We start from the raw sequence: 19,911 nt of genomic DNA, 5'->3' as shown, positions 1-19,911 counted from the left end.
AACTGACACAAGAAATTATGCTGATACCGAGCAATTTTAAAAAGCTGTTACTTTAAGTCAGTCAGATTTATCAATATTACACCACCCAAGATCATAATACAAAAGAGTGAAAAATGTGAAACCAAAATGGGTCAGTTTATTTATATTCATCTTCCTAAAATCCAGGCAGAATGGTAATTTTAATTATGTTTTGTGCACCTTCCATTATGGAAGATGGATCCACTGCATTTTAAAAATTCTAGTATTAACATTAAAACCCATCAATGTACAAGGGAAACAATGGGGTAGATATTCCGCTTTACACGCATTCGGCGATTCCTGCCCAAAATTGTGCCCACTTCAAAAAGTGCCCTGCCAACCAGAGTTTCAGCTCAAACTCATTTGCATATCAAACGCAAAACCTGTCATGAACCAGTGCATTGGACAACAGTTTAAACCTTTTAAAAATTTGCTTTAAAAAGTATGCAGCCATATTTCAGGGTGGCAATTTGTAAAAATTTGATTAATATAGCTAAAAATGGGTTTACCACAATAAATTGGCATTTTAACTCACAATCCACCCAATTTTAAGTACGTAAACATTACAATTGGATTACAGTAATCAGTTTCTTAGTACATTTGAAGAATTCATTCAAAACCTTTGAAAATGTACTTGTTACTGTCCTTGCGCCCAAAGGATGCAGCTTAATTTTTTAGAGTCTCCATGAAGGCCGACAACTGTGTGCAACTAGCAGAAAGTTACAATGGTAATTAATTCACCCTCGGGGCAGGGCCAGTTTTATGGGCAGGCTTGCTTCTATCATGATATTTTTAAAACTAATGGAAAAGACTGCAGAAACTTGAATTGCACTAAATGCAATTTACACTTAAGGGGACACGGGTTCAAATCACACCATGGCAGCTGGTGGAATTTAAATTCAATTAATTAATAAATTCAAGGAATAAAAAATTCTGGAATGGAAAGCTAGTCTGGAATTATACAGACCCCAAAAATGGGCTGTTGGCGGCGAGGAGGGCGTAAAATTAAGTGGGAGACTGGGGGGGGCGGTTTCCGACCCCCACTGCAATTTTATAAGTAGCTGTGGCGGCGGCGAGAAATGGCCCGTCTGCCAATCAAGGCCCTTAAGTGGCCAATTCACTGCCACTTAAAAGGCCTCTGCCTGCCACCACAGGTATTTCACCCTTGGCGGCTAGACGGCCAAGGCCCCCAAGAACCCCGCCTGGTAAAACCAAGCGGCCTTCTTACGGGCTGGAAGGAGGGGCCCTCCTGATCAAGCACCCTTTGCCCCACGAAGGGCCGCCCCCAGTGCCCCAACGCACAACACTCAGCAACCCACGCCCCCAACCTACTGCCCTTGTCTCGCCGAGGTCCAGCTGATTTAGGGCCTCGCTGGGGACAAAGCTGATGAGTTTTGGGGCTGTCCTTCCTGTTGCCTCTTTTAGGGAAGGAAATATACCATCCTTATCTGGTCTGATCTACATGTGACTCCAGACTCTCAGCAACGTGGTTGACTCTTACCTGCCCTCTGAAACAGCCTAGCAAGACACACAGTTGTCAAGGGCAATAAATGCTCGCCTTACCAGCAACACCCACATCCCAAGAAAGAATATTTAAAAAATCTCCATATTACCACTTCTGGAGTGCCTCGCAGGTCTATCCTTGTCCCCCTTCTTCTGATCTATACTCAAAGACATGGAATCAGCTTCCATATGTAAGCAGACACCCAGTTCTACCTCCCGACTAATTCTCTCAATCATTCTATTGCTTCTGTAGTCACACTACTTATTTGACATCCAGACTTGGATGAGCCACAATTTCGTCCAGTTAAACATTGGGAAGACTAAGCCACCTTCTTTGGCTCCCACCACAAATACTTTACTCCTTCCACCTATTCCATCCTCTCTCCAGCAAATCATTCAAATAGAAACAGACTGCTTGCAACCTTGGCAATTTTATTCAACCCCATATCCTTTCCATCACAAAGACATCCACATCTGTAACATTGCACTGGATTTTAGCTCTGGGATCAGGACCCCGACGTCAGGCACATTTCCTGGTCCCGACTCCACAATGGTTTGGTGCCTGAAGTCCAATGCAATTTTTTACGAGCTGGCCAATTGGTGGCCAGGGTGCACACTCACTGTCCAATTAAGGACGGTGAGCAGTCTCCTGAGGCTGGACGGCCAATAGGAGGCCTTCCAGCAGCCAAGGATTGGCAACCCCACCGTCAGAGTTGGAAGACTATGTATGTAGGAGAGAGACAGTGCCTCAAGACGGAGACACCCTAAGTCTTTTGGAAAAGGGTAGATTAAAACTCGCCACAGCTGCCAGACATGGAGAGGGTGCCCCTCCACAGGGTGGGGACTGGTCACAGCTGTGGCCAACAGCTGAAGGGTTTGGTGTTGGTTGGGGGGTGGGGAAAAACGGTGGCGGGGGGTGTTTTAAAAACTGTGATGGAACACTGGCCCCCGCCAGGCCTGCCAGATCACTGGCCTTAATTGGTCCTTTAATTGACTTAAAAGACCACCGACTGCTTGCAGGCGAATAGACATCACCCCTTATGCCTTATTAAAATGGGGCAGATATGGGAACATGCTGGCAAATAGGCTCACTGCTCTGCAAGGCCAATTTTCTGGCACTCCCACCTCCAATGAGAGTCTGCCTCTGCCCATGCTTCTGTTCCTCTGCTGCTGAAACTCTGATCCATGCCTCATTCAGCTCTAGACTTGACCATTCCAATGCTCTCCTGGGTGACCACTCATCCTCCAAGCTCTGTAAACCTCCACTCACGAAGAACTCTTCTGCACATTTCCTATTCCACACCAAGTCTTACTGACCCATCATACCTGTCCTTGCCGACCTACAGTGGCTCCCGGTCCCCCAATGTCTCCAAGTTAAAAGTCCCATTTAAACCCTTTTATATACCATCCTTGTCTCTGTAAGGTCTTCTAGCCTGATTCCTACAATCCTGCCAGACTCTACTCTTCACAGTCTGGTCTCTTGTAAACCGCTCCCCCCCCCCATCATTGCTGGTCATGGGGCAGCTGTCTAGGACCCATGCATTGGAATTCCATCAATAAATTCCTCCTCAAAGTATTTCTATTCACTAAGTTTTTAATCCCTCTCCTAACAGCTCCATCTTTGGCTTACTGCCCATCCTTGTCTGCATCTCTGAAGCTCTAGGCATTCTTTTCAATGTTTGAGGTGCTATTTACATGCAAGTTGTTCAAAGAGCGGGGAAGGAGACGGTGGGGGGGGGGGGGGGAGGGGGTGGTGGCAGTAGGAAGGAGCAGGGGAGGGGGTAGGAGAGAGTGGGGTGCGAAGGAGGGAGTGGCGGCCGGCACTCATGCGTCTTCATTTTCCCATCTCGGGAAAGCAGACGCTACCATGGTGGTGAAGGGGGGGAAAACATGATTTTTAGTGCAGTGGGTGGAAGAAGCGGGCTCTAATGCAATTACTAGTGTAGGCGAGAATGGGAAGCTGAGACCGCTGCACTTTGATCGGTTTGGGGGAGTTGGGGAGGAGGGGGCGGTTGAAGGGAGGAGGTCAAGTGCTGAAGCTAAGTGTTTCGGCGGGGGGTGGGAGAGAGAGAGAAAATGTTTAAATTTAATTGTTATGGGGGAACGGGGGAAGGGGCCGTAGATTTACCGGCAGTGCATTGTGGGGGGAATAGCCCTTTAAAAATTTAAAGGATTCGGCAGGGCTGGCTGTCCTTTAAAAATGGTGCCAGCACCTGAGCACAGGGAGCTGATGCCATTGCCGGCAGCGGAGAGCCCACCCCCTCCACCTGATTGGAGGTGGGGGGGGAGGGGGGCCGACCACTCATTATCCTGGGCCACCACGAGGAAGATTGCAGCAGCGTGCGGGCGGGCCATTTTTTTCGCCTGCCGCCAGAGAAGAAAATCCAGGCCAAAGAATGGTAGAAGCTTAGAACTCTTACATTAAAGATAGTTAATACTAGTTCAATCGTTAATTTTAAATCTGAGATTGATAAGATTTTTGTTATCCCACACTTATTACTGGATGTGCACAAAGATTTGGAGTTAGGTCACAGATCAGCCATGATCTTGCTGAATGGCAGAACAGCCTCAAGGGGCTAAATGTCCTGCTCCTCTGATATGTTCCTAGGACACCAATTTTCCAAATCCAAATTGGAGTGGACAGTAAATATGCATCGGGCATGGCTCAAGTTGGCCCTACCAGGGAGACTAAAACCAAAACAAAACCCCAAACCTTCACATCTATTTCAGCAGAAGCTTTAGTTTTGATAAGAGGAACAGTTATGCTTTTTTTAAAAATGCATTCATTCTCACGCCGTGGCTGTCACGAGCAAGGCCAGCATTTATTGCCTGTCCCTAATTGCCCTCGAGAAGGTAGTGGTGAGCCAACTTCTTGAACCACTAGAGTCTATGTGGTGAAGGTACTGAATTTTGACCCAGTAACTTTCCAAGTCAGGATGGTGCGTAGCTTGGTGAGGAACTTGGAGGCGGTAGTGCTCCTATGCACATTATCTTAAAATTCTTTCATGGGATGCGAACGTCACTAGCAAGGCCAGCATTTATTGCCCATCCCTAATTGCCATAAAGTGGTGGTGAGCTGCCTTCTTGAACTGCTACAGTCCATCTGGTGTAGGTACACCCAGAGTGCTGTTTAGGAAGGGAGTTCCAGGTTTTTGACTCAGCGACAGCGAAGGAACAGCGATATAGTTTCCAGTCAGTATATATGACTTGGAGGGGAATTTGCAGGTGGTGGTGTTCCCAAGTTTCTGCTGACCTTGTCCTTCTAGGTGGTAGAGGTCACAGTCTTCCTTTCAGCGAGGTAGGACTCCAACCAGTGGAGAGTTTTCCCCCCAATTTCCTTTGACTTCAACTTTGCTAGGGTTCCTTGATGCCACACTTGGACAAATGTTGCCTTGAGGTCACTGTCACCTCATCTCTGGAGTTCAGCTCTTTTGTCCACATTTGGACCAAGGCTGTAATAAAGTCTGAAGCTGAGTGGCCCTGGCAGAACCCAAACCGACCATGGGTGAGCAGGTTATTGCTGTGCAAGTACCTTTTCATATCACTGTCAATGACATATTCCATCACTTTGCTGACGATTGAGAGTAGACTGATGAGGCGGTAATTGGCAGCTTGGATTTGTCCTGCTTTTTGTAAACAAGACACACCTGGGCAATTTTCCACATTGCCGGGTAGATGCCAGTGTTGTAGCTGTACTGGAACAGCTTGGCTAGGGGCACAGCTAGTCCTGGAGCAGAAGTCTTCAGCACTACTGCCAGGATGTTGTCAGGGCCCATAGCCTTTGCTGTATCCAGTGTCTTCAGCCATTTCTTGATATCATGTGGTCTGAATCAAACTGGCTGAAGACTGGCATGTGTGTTGCTGGAGACCTCAGGAGGAGGCTGAGATGGATCATCCACTCAGCACTTCTGGCCGAAGATTGTTGCAAATGCTTCGGCCTTGTCTTTTGCACTGACGTGCTAGGCTGCTCATCACTGAGGATGGGGATGTTTGAATGTCCACCACCATTCACGACTTGATGTGGCTGGACGACAGAGCTTTGATCGGATCCACTGGTTGTGGGATCACTTAGCAGTCTACTGAACGCTGCTTCCACTGTTTAGCATGCACGTAATGCTGTGTTGTAGCTTCACCAGGTGGGAACCTCATTCTTAAGTATATCTGGTGCTGCTCCTACTATGCTCTCCTGCACTCCTCATTGAACCAGGGTTGATCCCCTGGCTTGATGGTAATGGTAGTGAGGGATATGCCGGGCCAAGAGGTGACATTGTGGTTGAATACGATTCTGCTATTGCTGCTGATGGTCCACAGCACCTCATGGACACCCAGTTTTAAGCTGTGTTCTGAATCCATCCCATTTAGCACGGTGATAGTACCACGCACCACAACGGACGCTATCTTCAGTGTGAAGTAAGATCTTTGTCTTCACAAGGACTATGTGGTGGTCGCTCCTACCAATACGGTCATGGACGGATGCATCTGCGACAGGTAGATTGGTGAGGGTGAGGTCAGTAAGGTCTTTATTTCTTGTTGTTTCCCTCACCACCTGCCATAGGCCCAGTGTGGCAGCTATGCCCTTCAGAACTTCGCCAGCTCAGTCAGTAGTGGTACCGAGCTGGTGATTGGCACCGAAGTCTCCCACCCAGAGTACATTCTTTGCCCTTTCTACCTTCAGTACTTTTCCAAGTGGTGTTCAACATGAAGGAGTACTGAATCATCAGCTAAGGGAGGGTGACAAGTAGTGATCAGCAGGAGGTTTTCTTGCTCATGTCCTTTCAGCAGGCAGATCTTGCGGGTTTCAGAATTGCTGATGCAGAGCATTGGCATCAACTTCCACATTCACGCTAATGACAATCAGGAATTTAACTGGACCAGTCATATAAATACTGTGGCTACAAGGGCAGGTCAGAGGCTGGGAATTCTGCAGCGAATAGCTCACCTTCTGACTCCCGAAGGCCTGTCTACCAACTATAAGGTACAAGTCAGCAGTGTGATGGAATACTCTCCACTTGCCTGGGTGAGTGCTGCTCCAACACTCAAGAAGCTCGACATCATCCAGGACAAAGAAGTTCACTTGATCGGCTACCCATCCACCAACTTCAACATTCATTCCCTCCACCACTGGACAGTGGCAGCAGTGTGTACCATCTACGAGATGCACTGCTGCAACTCGCCAAGCCTCCTTCGACTGCACTTTTCAAACCTGCAAACTCTTCCATCTAGAAGGACAAAGGCAGCAGATGCATGGGAACACCACCACCTGCAAGTTCCCCTCCAAGTCACAAACCATCCTGACCTGGAACTACATCGCCGTTCCATCACTGTTGCCGGGTCAAAAACCTGGAACTCCTTAACAGCACTGTGGGTGCATCTACACCAGATGGACTTTCGCAGTTCAAGGCGGCAGCTCACCACCATCTTCTCTAGGGCAATTAGGGATGGACAAAAAAAATGCTGGCCTTGCCAGCGACGCTCACATCCCATGAAAGCATTAAAAAAAACATTTCTATTTCTTCACCACTTCTCTGAACTTCTCAATTATCTTTCATCAGCATGCTTGTTGGACATCCAGTCCCAGATTAGCTGCCACTTCCTCTAGTTAAATATTGGGAAGACTAAAACCATCAACTTTAGTTCTGCCACAATTCCAAACCTTCACCCACAATTCCATCTCCCTCCCTAGCCACTGTCTCTGGTTGAGAACTACTTTGTGTAACCTCAATGTGCTATTCGACCCAGAGTTGAGCTTCCGACCTCATATCCTCATCATTATAAAGACTGCGTACTTTCACCTCGGACATTGCCTTTTTACACCCGCTCAGATTATCTGCAGGCAAAAATATCATCCATGCTCTTGCCACCTCCAGTCTCAACTATCCCAACACCATCTTGGCTGGCCTCCCATCCTCCACAAGCTTGTTTTATCAAAAATTCCGCAGCCCATGTGCTAACCCGCACCATGTTCCACCTACCCATTAAAACTGTGCCTACATCTGTAGCTCTCAAAGTGTGGTCCTCCAGGTGGTCCACTGGCTGATCCAAAACACAATGCCATGGCCGAGGCCAGCTGAGAGAACAGGCCAGAACCCTCATCCCCACCACTAGTGTGACATCATACAACTAGACTATTTCCCGCCTTCGCAGCACAAGTAGTCATAAACGCAATCAACAATATAGTTTAAGAAAGATTTATGCTACTGTTACAACATATAACTGCAAGATCATGTTTTCAACATTTTAGGGGCTGAAAACAAAGAGGAGGAACCAGCTGAACGTGGAGACCGATATGAGACTGAAGCTCTCCAGCTTGGAACCAGACACCGTCTCGTTGGTGTTTCATCAAAAGTAGCACCATTCTTCCCATTAATTCTGATATGTTTATTTTGCAGCGACAAGCAAAAGTGGATGGGGTAGGATCAGTAGGTGTTCCGCAGGGTCTTTTGCCCCGCCCAAGTGGTCTTCAGAAGAAAAAATTTGGGAACCACTGGCCTGCATTGACATCCAGACCCCTAATGGTTCAAAGTTAAAATTCTCATCCTCAAATTTCTCACCCCACCCTATTTCTGACCTTCTCTGGCCGTACAACTTTCCATGAACTCTGCATTACTGCATTTGCGGCCTCTTGTGCATCAACCAGCACTGGCAGCTGTGCCTTCAGCCATCTCTCCCGTAAGCTCTAGAACTCCCTTCCTCAATATCTCCACCTCTCTCTTCCCTCCTTCAAGCTGCTACTCAAAGTCTACCATTTTGACCAAGCTTTTAGTTACCCTTCAAAATAGCTTCAACTTTGGCTGTTATCAATTTTTGGCTAATTACACTTCTTTAAAGCACCTTGGGATGTTTTTCTATTTTAAAAGGCAGTATATAAATGCTGTTTATTGTGAAGGTTAAATATAAATAGCTAAAACCAAAATGTGTGCAATAAACACATCTGATCTTGGCCTCAACTGCACTTTCTTGCCTGCTCCCCATAACCTTTGGCTCCCTTATAGTTCAAGAATCTGTCTATTCAGTGACTCAGCCTTCGGCCTCCACAGCTTTCTGGGGTAAAGAATTCTGAAGAGTTATGACACTCAGAAGAAATTCCTCCTCCTCTCCTTCTTAAATGGGCGACCCTGTATTGTGAAACCGTGCCCCCAGTTCAAGATTTCCCCACGAGGGGAAACATTCTCTATGCATCTACCCTGTCTCATTACATATTACCAAATCTAAAATAGTCTGCTCCCTGGTTGGTTCCACTGTCCCAAATACACTATGAACTCATTCTCAAGGCTACTTTTGCCAATTTGATTTATTCAATTTATATGAAGATTAAAGTCGCCTACGATTATTGCAGTACCTTTCTTACAAGCCCCCATTACTTCTTGATTTATGCTCTGTCCTACAGTATTGCTACTGTTAGGGACCCAACAGACTACTTCCACCATTGACTTCTTTCCCTTGCTATTTCTCATCTCCACCCACTGAGTCTACATCTTGATCTCCACCAGAAGGTAATAAAGTTTAAACATAATTTAGCAAGCATCTGCCACATTTAGCACTAACTGAATAGGATGCTTGCTCTTCAAAAGTGGAAACAAAAAGGTAGCAATGCCATGAATCTGAATTATTTAATGACATTGTGCAAACATTTTTCTCCCATCACAACACAATATAAATGGATCTGCTCAAATCTTTTGCAGATGCAAGTCAGCTTAACCTTTACACACTATCCACAGTAACTAGATCAGTGTTTGGTACTAGCAGTACATCATCCTATTGGCATTGCATTGAAGTTAAAGTATAAAGTTAAAATTGCACTTAATGGAGATAGAACTGTCCAAGCTTTTAGCCTTCATGAATTTCATTATGCATACCATAAGTTCCCAATAATTTGCGTATATCTCAAATTGCTAGAAATAAAAAGTCCGCATTATGTTCTAATTTAGGATTTATCCACCAGTGAGGCAATAGCCCTAAAAACAGACCTTTTCAAACCTCCAGACTCAAAGTTCAGTAAGTACAAAATGTTAGTGTTGCAGAGTTGCCCAGGATTATTGAGCTGCAGGAGTCACTTGGGCCACAGGCTGCAGTTTGGACACCTCTAAGCCTCTAACAGTTGAGAATTTGGGTGGAGGTAAACTTAGCTTTAGAGATGTGAACAAACAAGATATTAAAAAGGTAGCTGTTGAAATAGTTACAACTGGTATCACTTTTTATAACTATATAATCAGCTTGAAAATTAAACCAGCTGGTCTCACCCTCAGGAAGTATCTCATGTTCTTGTTATGGAAGTCTCCAGGAGGTAGAAACAAATATAATAAAATCTCACTAAGATCTCTCAGGAACCCTGAAAAAAACCCAGACAATTTGATGTTACCAAATAGTATATGCCAGTTGTACAGCTTCTGCAGGAATAGCATTCATTCATTTATTTATTTAGAGATACAGCACTGAAACTGGCCCTTCGGCCCACCGAGTCCGTGCTGACCAACAACCACCCATTTATATTAATCCTACATTAACCCCATATTCCCTACCACATCCCCACCATTCTCTACCTACACTAGGGGCAATTTACAATGGCCAATTTACCTATCAACCTACAAGTCTTTGGCTGTGGGAGGAAACCGGAGCACCTGGCGGAAACCCACGCGGTCGCAGGGAGAAATTGCAAACTCCGCACAGGCAGTACCCAGAACTGAACCCGGGTCGCTGGAGCTGTGAGGCTGCGGTGCTAACCACTGCGCCACCCCGAACATTTATTACGTAGTCACTGTTTATTTGCAAAGATACAACCAAGACTGGTTCTTCGAATTAGTTTAGATACACAAGACATTCTATATTTATTCTAACTGTATTTATACAATAGTAGAAACTCTCCAACAGGGCCATCTCACTTCAACAAAAACAACTTTTATTTATATAGTGCCTTTCAAGTAATAAAACATCCTAAGGTGCTTCACAGGAGTGTTATAAGTAAAATTTGACACTGAGCTGCATAAGGCAATATTCAAGCAGATGGCCAAAAGCTCGTCTAAGTGGCATGTTTCAAGGAGCATCCTGAAAGGAAGAGAGGTAGAAAGACTGAGGTGTTTCGGGAGGAAATTCCAGAGCGCAGGCCCAGGCAGCTGAAGGCACAGCCAACGGTGGAGCAATTAAAATCAGGGATCCTCACGAGGCTAGAATTAGAAGAGCGCAGATATCTTGGAGAGTTGCGCGGCTGGCGGAGATTACAGAAATAGGGAGGGACAAGGCCATGGAGGATTCAAAAACAAGGTTGAGAATTTAAAAATCAAAGTACTGTTTAACCGGGAGCCAACATCAGTCAACAAGCACGGGGGCAATAGGTGAACTGAATTCGGTGCGTACAAGGACAGAGGCTGCAGAGTTTGGGATGACCTCATGCTTAGAGGGAAGAATGTGGGAAGCTGGCCAGAAGTACACTGAAAAAGTCTGATTTCACCTCCTGGAAAATAGCGTGGATGCTTTCCTGTAGGCTGAGGGTGGTGGTGTGGGAGGGCAGGGGAAATGCATGCTTTGTCACATAATCGCCTAAGACAGGGCCCATACAGTATGCCTCCAGTTCAAGATGACGGCTCATCATTAGTTATGTTGATTGGGAGATGTCCAATAAATGCTTCAGGCACACGTTATAAGGAGTAATCCTCACAGACTTTACAAATTTCACCCCCCTCTATTGGGCTATTGCTGAAGGGACTGCAACCAGAGGGTACCATCACATTTAGGTCATGTTTCTGTATTCAGCTATTCCGTATTCTGATGCATGGAGGAGCACGGATGACGTTAAAATTCAGGAGTACCCATTGGACCTATTTACTTGAGATCATGGCTTCTATACAGCCCAGGCTACTGTAATTTTCACTGCTAGCTCATATGCAAATTTTCATTAAAAATGGATTTTAAACTGAGAATTCACAAAAATCATTACTCATGCAAATAAGTAACAAGTAAAATGACGGTGCTATTCTTTAAAACATTAGCTTTAATAGAAATCTGCACAAAACAATGCGATTTATTCACACAAACTGTGCTTCTTCTTTGTACATTAAATACAAGATGCAGATGAAGATGCAGAATGCTAATACCAGTTTTTGAGATGGCTTTGGGGAAATTATACTGGGAATTAATGGCAAGTTGTGACACTACACCAAATGATTCCTGTAACTATCCTGTTTCAGAAAGTGATTAATACTATATATGAACTCTGCATACAAAAGGCAAAAGTCCTAATTTGTTGATTTTTAAAAATTGGATAACCGAGGGTCTTGCTCTGACATGAAAATGGGTAGATTGATTCAATCTTCATTTTTATTTTAATAATTTTCAACTGAAGCATACAAAACATGAAATATTACAAACTTTTTCTAGGAAGTTGGTTTATTGTGTGGTGGATATTCTGGAGGGGAGAATACAAGAGTACAATTTGTTAAGCAGTTCCACGAGATATCTAAGCAATATACTGAAATTAGATATTCACATAGCTGTAGTTTAGAAGTACAAGATTTTGACTCAATATATTTGCAATCATGGTACAGTATTGCTTTGCACTGGCTTGTAGAGTATTTGAAGCTGTTTCTGATTTTGTTGAGCATTTTACAGTTTTTTTCCCTAGAATTTGGTGCCTGTTTTGTAATACCAAACTTGTAAGCTGCACGTTATTATAGTTTAGGTCTTCCGCCTAGCTAGCAATGCATTGCTGTGACTACCAGGAACTTGCAGCAGTTTTAATCCAGTGAGTTTAATAAAAAGCTCTGCATAGTTTCCTTTCAATTTGCTTCATCAAAGACCACACATACAACACTTGATTCTGTAAGTAAAAATCCATTTATCAGACTCTATTGAAACCACAGCTAAAATCAGTAGCATAGAAATCAGAGAACACCCTGCTGAAACTGCAAAGTGTGCTTTGGTCAGAATGCATCTCGAGTACCAAGTCCTGGTTTAGTCAGACATGAGGGAAGTATTCACAAAATGTGGAGCTGCTGCGGGTGGTCCCTAACAGAGAAATGAGTTACAAGACTGCAAAAAATTGCATTTAAAAGCAACCAAGATAGGACCTCAAAGAAGTACACAAAATTGTATAAGATATGGATCTGCTAAATTTTTAATGCTGGTTTAAATTAAATGGTGACAGGAGGATAGGCTGGCACAAGTTCAAATGGTAAACTTGAGATTCAGAACATTCTTTTTCATACAAATAATGATCGTGACATGGAATGGATTTTCAGAGAGTATACTGGAGGTAAAAACCTTTGAATCATTTAAGAAAATTACAGGCTTTGATTCTGAGGTGCGGGAGGGCAAGAAAGAGAGAAACCGCAGGTTTGTTCTGGTTAAATAAGCAAAAATATGCAAAATAACTTTCCTCTTCCATATCTAGCTTGTGATCCTTTATAGTAGAAAAGCTAAAAGCAAAGCTGAAAAATGAAACAAACCTTCTTCATCTTTAATTGAAGTACAAACCAGGTCACGGCAGACTTCTCTCTCCATTTCCACTTCAACCTCAAAAAAAGTTTCAACAAATTCTTCCGAGGCATCTGAAATGACAGAATCATTGCTCTAATTGATGTATTAGCATCCACTATATTAGTGCAATTACTTTAAGTCTTTTTTTTTATATAAAAAGGAGACTTTTTTTTTAAAAACCAGTGTTTGGATTGATAGGGTTAATTAAAGGTAACATACAGATGAGAAAAATAAAAGAATTCTAGTTATTGTGATGCAGTATAAAAATTTCTAAAATATCCAAAGGATGCATAGGAACAGGAGTAGACCATTTTTTTTCCCCTTAAGGCCACCATCCATCATTCAATGAGATCATGGTTGATTGTATTGCAACTCCATCTGCTTGCCTTGGCTCCACAACACTTTATATCCTTGACTAGCAAAAATCAATGGATCTCAGTTTTAAAATTACAAATTGAGCAAGCACCTATTGTTTTTTGTGTAAGAAAGTTCCACAACATGCCCTTTGCATGAAGATGTGTTTCCTAACTTCTCACCTGAATGATCTGACTCTGCTGTTAAGGTGGTGTCCCCTTGTCCTGGACTCCCACCAGCAGAAAAAGTTCTATCCAGCCCATCAATTCCTTTCAAAATCCTAAAAATCTCAATCAAATCATCCCTCAGTCTTCTCTATTTCAGGGACTACGAGCCCAGTATATGCACGCTTGACCGACAGTCTAACCATTCTGGTGAATCTACACTGCACTCCAAGATCAAAATATCCTTTCTACGGTATGGTGTTCTGAACTGTACACAGTACTCCAGATGTGGTCTAACCAGGGCTTTGTGTAGCTATAGCAAAACTTCCTCCCCTTTATATTCTAATTCTCTAGTTATAGTGGCTATCATCCTATTAGCAATTTTGATAGTTTTTGTACTCGACTACTACATTTTAGTGATCTGTGTACACAGACCCCTAAATCTCTTTGCACCTCCACGGTTGCTAGATTTTCAACGTTTAACTACTCTGAACCTTCCCTTTTTTGATCGAAAATGGATGACCTCACACTTGCCTGCATTGAAGTCCATCTGCCACAGTTTTGTCCACTCATTTAGTCTATCAATGTCTCCATGTAATTTTATGCTCCCATCTATTTAAATTTGGAAGAGTCGCATTCTTACACCAGGTAGAGTTAGTGTTTACACTAAGCATATAAATTTTGAATATACTAAAAACTAAGGCTCAAACTGGAAAGCAACAATTAGGTTGTTGGTTGCCCCATATGCCCCAGCTATGGAAATAACAGGCAGACATCTCCCTGAAAAGGATTTTTTTTTTGTTGTGAGGGTCATCGGGGGAAACAAAATGGAAAATGTTCAGTTATCTGCTCAGCTTCACGATGGTAGGATATTGGCTACAACTGACGCAACCTTCCAACATTGATGGGTCCTGAGTTCATTTCCAACACCAGACCAACATATGCAATAGTTTGATCCCAAGAACAACTATTTGTAACTAAAATGCAACTGGATGCATTCAACATTTTGATGCCAGACATCAAAAAAATTAACATGCAATGACTTACTTCCAGGAGGTTAGCTGCACTAGGTGCCAAAGGTTACATTTGTATATTGCTTTAACTCACTTGTCTGTCCCTCATCTCTTCTCGCCTCCCCTCCGCCACTCCAAAGAGAAAAGCATGGTGTTACACCTTAAATGCTATTAAGACCAACCTCCTTATCCACAAAAAACTCAATGACAAATCAAGAGGATTAACTGTTAACAGGATCCTTCTGAAGAGTCATTCAACTAAAGAAGCATGTATAAGACATTATAATCGTCAGATTTCAATTAATTTAAGAGGTTGCACGCTACAGGTGTGGAAAAAGTGACATTTTTCAAGGAAAAAAATAATTTAACAAAACCACAGAACAAAATAAAGTGAGACTACAACTTAAATATACTTGTGGATCTTCTGTGTGGTATTACACGAGGCGACGACACAGCTATTTCTCTGGCTGGTGGTAATAAGCAGATAATTACCCACTCACTTCAGAATTTACAACATTCAAACAATATTAATATAAAGTTTTCCTCTCATTCTAAGCCTGTATGGGTAAGAAAATGCCACAGTAGCCGCATTTCAATTACACGGATAGACTGGAGAAGCTGGGGATGTTCTCTTTAGAGATGTTTTGAGAGGAGATTTGATAGAGGAGTTTAAAATTATGAGGGATCCAGACAGAATAGATAGGGAGAAACTGTTCTCATTGGCAGAAGGGTTGAGAACCAGAGGAAAATGATTTAAGGTGAATGGCAAAAGAACCAAAAGCGACATGAGGAAAAACTTTCTACAGTGTGGGGTTCAGGTCAGGAATGCATGCTTGGGCTGAATTTTACCAGCCCCTCGACGGCATGGGTCACAGCATGGGGGCCAGTAAAATGCTGTGGGGAGAGGTCCACCTCGACCCCAAATGTCGAGAAGGGCCCGCCGCATATTACTCTGTACTCTGTCGCTCAGCAGCAGCACCCCAATTAGAATATGTTAAATGGTACTTACCTCTGCAGATTATGCAGCCCGCCACCTCTCAATGCACACTTCCGGATTTTATGTTGAACGGGCGGCCGTCATGTGCCGTCCCATTCCCAAACAGAAAAGCCATACGTTTAGGGAGGATTCTGACTTAGAGGCTTTCAGTCATAATCCCACAGATAGTAGCTTTGCACTATTGGCTCCTCAGCCAAGCACATTCACCAAATGTCTGAACCTGCGGTTCCTCTCGTACTGAGCAGGATTAATATTGCAACAACACATCATCAGTAGGGTAAAACTAACCTGTCTCACGACAGTCTAAACCCAGCTCACATTCCCTATTAGTGGGTGAACAATCCAACGCTTGATGAATTCTGCTTCACAATGATAGGAAAAGCCAACATCGAAGGAAGAAAAAGCGATATGGATATGAACGTATTTATTGGGTTATCAAAGGCAGAAGTTTTCTCTACCGAAGGCAAGTTCATATATTCAGGGGTCTTACTCTGCATTCTGGGAGGGAGGGGGGGGGAATTACAGGGGTCTCACTCTGCATACTGGGAGGGAGGGAGGAGGGGGGTCTGGGATTACTGGAGGGAAAGCTCTGCAGACATGGAAAGGTACTGTGTACCCTCCCTCTGTAAACAGTATACTCTCTGCGTTTGTTTGTGAAGGAGCAATGGCACTCTAGTCACCCTGTGTGTAGGAGGGTGCCAGAAAGGGCAGGAGCATTAAGCTTATATGGATGGTGGGGGCAATCGATGCAGCTGGTAGGATCTCGATGTGGTCATGTTGTGCCACTCGAGTGTTGGCCAAGATGGGCAATACCATGCCACCCCACATAGTTGATCCATGAAAGTACCTGATGCACCCGTCAACACCAATTCCTGCCCTGTTAGGAACCTTCTAATAAATGAAGGGTTCAACTTCATTTATCACATGGAAATGGGTATGGCTTATCCAACATTGTGTGATCCTCTGCTCCCAGGGATCCGTATGCACCGGAGCCAAAATCAACAGGCAGGTGTGGTCCACATAGAGGCCCCCGGTCGTGAGCAGCAGCCCCCAAGGGAAGCTCACCATTAAGGTCGCCGTACATCTACAGGCCCCACATGACATGCCATCGGATGTCAGAGCACTGAAGGCAGCAGCACAGGTGGATAAGGAGGTTAGGAAGGCATACTTGCCTTTATTAGTCGAGGCATAGAGTATAAGAGCAGGGAGGGTATGATGGAGCTGTATAAAATGCTGATTAGGTCACAGCTGGAGTACTGTATACACTTCTGGGCACCACATTATAGGAAGGATGTGATTGCACTGGAGAGGGTGCAGAGGAGATTCACCAGGATGTTGCCTGGGCTAGAGCATTTTCAGCTATGAAGAGAAACTGGATAGGCTGGGGTTGTTTTCCTAGGAGTAGAAAAGGCTGAGGGGGGGACCTGAGTGAGGTATACAAAATTATGAGGGGCATTGATAGGATAGATAGGAGGAAACTTTTTCCCTTAGCGGAGGGGTCAATAACCAGGGGGCATAAATTTAATGTAAGGAGCAGGAGTGCAGAAGGAAGTTGAGGAAAAAAGTTTTCACCCAGAGGGTGGTTGGAATCTGCAACACACTGCATGAAGGAGTGGTAGAGGCAGGAACCCTCACAACATTTAAGAGGTATTTAGATGAGCACTTAAAATGCCATAGGATACAAATGGGATTAGATTGGATGTGTGCTTGATGGTCAGCGCAGACGTGTTTGGCCAAAGGGCATGTTTCTGTGCTGTATAACTCTATGACCAGTGGCAGAGGTGATTGTCACCACCTTCTCTACAGGCACAAAGACTATCAAAGGCTCTCTGCTCCATAGCAACCGACGTGGGCTCTGCAAGCAACACATCACCCTCGCTCACCTGCTGTGCACCAGTCCACATCTGCAGCATCCCTGTGTAAACCATTAGAGGCAGCAGCTGACTGAGCCAACGTCCATGTCACTGCATCTGTGGAGACGCTCATGAGTAATGGTGGCATGGCAATGATATTATTGCATCGCTAGCTCTCCTGAAGGGCCAACGGTGCAAAAGGGATGTGACATGCTGGCACACATCACGTGGTGAGGAACATTTAGTGAAAGACATATTTACATTGCTGTGACACCCGTGCAGTGTGTCAGTGTGTTCTCTGTGAACGCTTGCGAGTGCCCCTTAGCAGTGCAACCTCTGCGCTAGCAGCCTGACCAGAGGAAGGCTGCTGATCTGATTGTCCTTTGGTTGTGGATGACTTTGGCACTCGTACCCTGTGTGTACGAGGCCTAGAGGGCCCCAGCTGGCTGAGGGAGTGCTCGTTCACCCCTTTCCGGCAATGCACCCTTTGACGCCGGATAGCCCCACGGCAACTCACCACCTCTGCCATCTCCAACCAGACTGCCTTGTTCAGGCGGGAGGGCCTCTTCTTACAGTCCCTGGTGAAAAGGACCTCCTGCCTTGCCCACACAGCCTGGAGGAGAGTGAGCAGGGAGGCTTCGCTGCACTGTGGGGCCACCCTAGAGCACCCCTCTGCCATCCTCAACTTTTGGTGTGGTCCTTTAAATGCAAAGATAACTCCACCATGTAACTGCTCTAACTTCTGGCTGCAAGGTTTGTTTTACACATGTTTGAAAACCAAAGCAGGACTACTGAGGAAATCTGTGCTGTTGTCATGGTTTTTCAACTATTACACATTGCCGTATGTTCACGAACACATTGCTTCTGCATAATTATAATAATTAATTGCTTCATAATTATTGGTGTAATGTTTCTAGTTGGCAATGCCGCTAGAATATAAACGTATTTTCCTGTTTTTTTAACAATGATCATTTAATTGCAGTTACATGTATTTTCATAACAGTTAGCAGATAAATGAATACGGATTCCAAATGTATATTAGTCTGCGGCTTTTTGCAATCAGATGATTAGAGGCCCGTAGTAGATAATTATTCTTCAATTATGGTTTATTTCTGTTGTGTATATGCCTTTTATGGTACATTTAAGTCTCATCCAGGTGCGGCACGCCTACAAGAAGCAATGTAACACTTGAGTGGAAGAAGAGGATTGCAACTTCACAGAACACTGGGACATAGCAGGGTAAGTATGTGGCAGCAAAGCAGAAAGTGTTGCGGAAACTCAGCAGGTCAGGCAGCATTTGTGCAGAGAGAAGCAGAGATAACTTTCAGGTCTGTAAACTTGGTCACAAACCTGAAAGTAAATTCTGCTTCACTCTCCACAGATGCTGCATGACCTACTGAGTTTCTCCAGCCCTTCCTGCTTTGCTGCCAGATTGACAGCAGCCCCATTCTTCAACAGTGAGGTAAGTATTTATTTGACAGCTGTCAGGAAGCAGGTGCTGGAGCGCTTAAAATAGGGCCCCAGCACCTGCTGCACAGCTGTCAAATGGTTGCGCACTGTGCTGGATGTCCCGCCTCTCCCCACGTAATTTGGGGCGAGAGGCGGCTCGTTATAGCGATACTAATGAGCTCCCACGCGTAATAAAATTCAGCCCCTCGAGTTCAGCAGAGGCAGATTCAATCGTGGCTTTCAAAAGGCAACTGAATAATTATCTGAAGGGAAAAAATTTGCAGGGCTATAGGAGAAGGGCAGGCAAATGAGTTGCTCTTGCAGATGTGATGGGCCAAATGGCCTCCTTCTGTGCTGTGACTATTCTATGATTTCTGACTGCATCTGTATTGTAAATTAGCAGACCAAGCACTTTAGTAACTCTTGACAAAACACACAAATCATATTGCAAAGAACCTTATCCTTATGGTGCATGAATGCAACTGGCACAAGAGCAGGAAATGTGAAAACTTCCACATCAGGTTGCAGAGTCAATGCCTTCAACCACTTATTGCAACACAACTGAAGTAGATGATGCATTTGTCCATACTACTGTGGCATCAATAGATAACTTATTTGAGTCTACACTGTCATAATACAATTAGACTTTATTTACAAGATCATGTTTCATAAATTCTAACTGGATTAAACAGATAAATGCACTATTCACTGTTCTGAGGGAGGCAGGTCAGAGGATTGGACAGAATATAAAAACAGCAAAGAATGACTAAAAGATTGATAAGGAAGGTAAATTAGAGTACGAGAGAAAGCTAGCTAGAAATATAAAGACAGACAGTAAGATTTTCTATAGATATTTAAAAAAAAGAGTTAACAAAGTGAGCATTGGTCCTATAGGTGGTGAGTCTGAGGAATTAATAATGGATAATAAGGAGGTGGCTGATAAAGTGAACAGATATTTTGCATCGGTCTTCACTACTGAGGATACAAGTAACATCCCAATCTTAGCTGTAAGTCAGGAAATGGAAGGGAGGAAATCAAGAAAATTACAATCACCAGGGAAGTGGTAATGAATAAATTGTTGGAGCTGCAGG

General features: G+C 44.2%; 1 protein-coding gene across 2 annotated transcripts in view; it reads right to left on the bottom strand.

The window, feature by feature from the left end:
- Nucleotides 1-13,057, bottom strand: part of LOC137346020 (sorting nexin-13-like) — a 128,476-nt gene extending 115,419 nt beyond the window's left edge. For both annotated transcript variants that reach the window (XM_068009320.1, XM_068009327.1), the window contains exons 1-2: nt 12,960-13,057; nt 9,762-9,850 (exon numbers count right to left, since the gene is read on the bottom strand). In XM_068009320.1, coding sequence (XP_067865421.1) covers nt 9,762-9,850; nt 12,960-13,014 — 144 coding nt within the window. In that variant the 5' untranslated portion in view covers nt 13,015-13,057. The remainder of the gene's footprint in view (nt 1-9,761; nt 9,851-12,959) is intronic.
- Nucleotides 13,058-19,911: the final 6,854 nt, after the last annotated feature.

The sequence above is a fragment of the Heterodontus francisci genome, chromosome 2 (assembly GCF_036365525.1).
Source record: "Heterodontus francisci isolate sHetFra1 chromosome 2, sHetFra1.hap1, whole genome shotgun sequence".
NCBI lineage: Eukaryota > Metazoa > Chordata > Chondrichthyes > Heterodontiformes > Heterodontidae > Heterodontus > Heterodontus francisci.
This window is presented reverse-complemented; position numbering and strand designations above follow the sequence as displayed.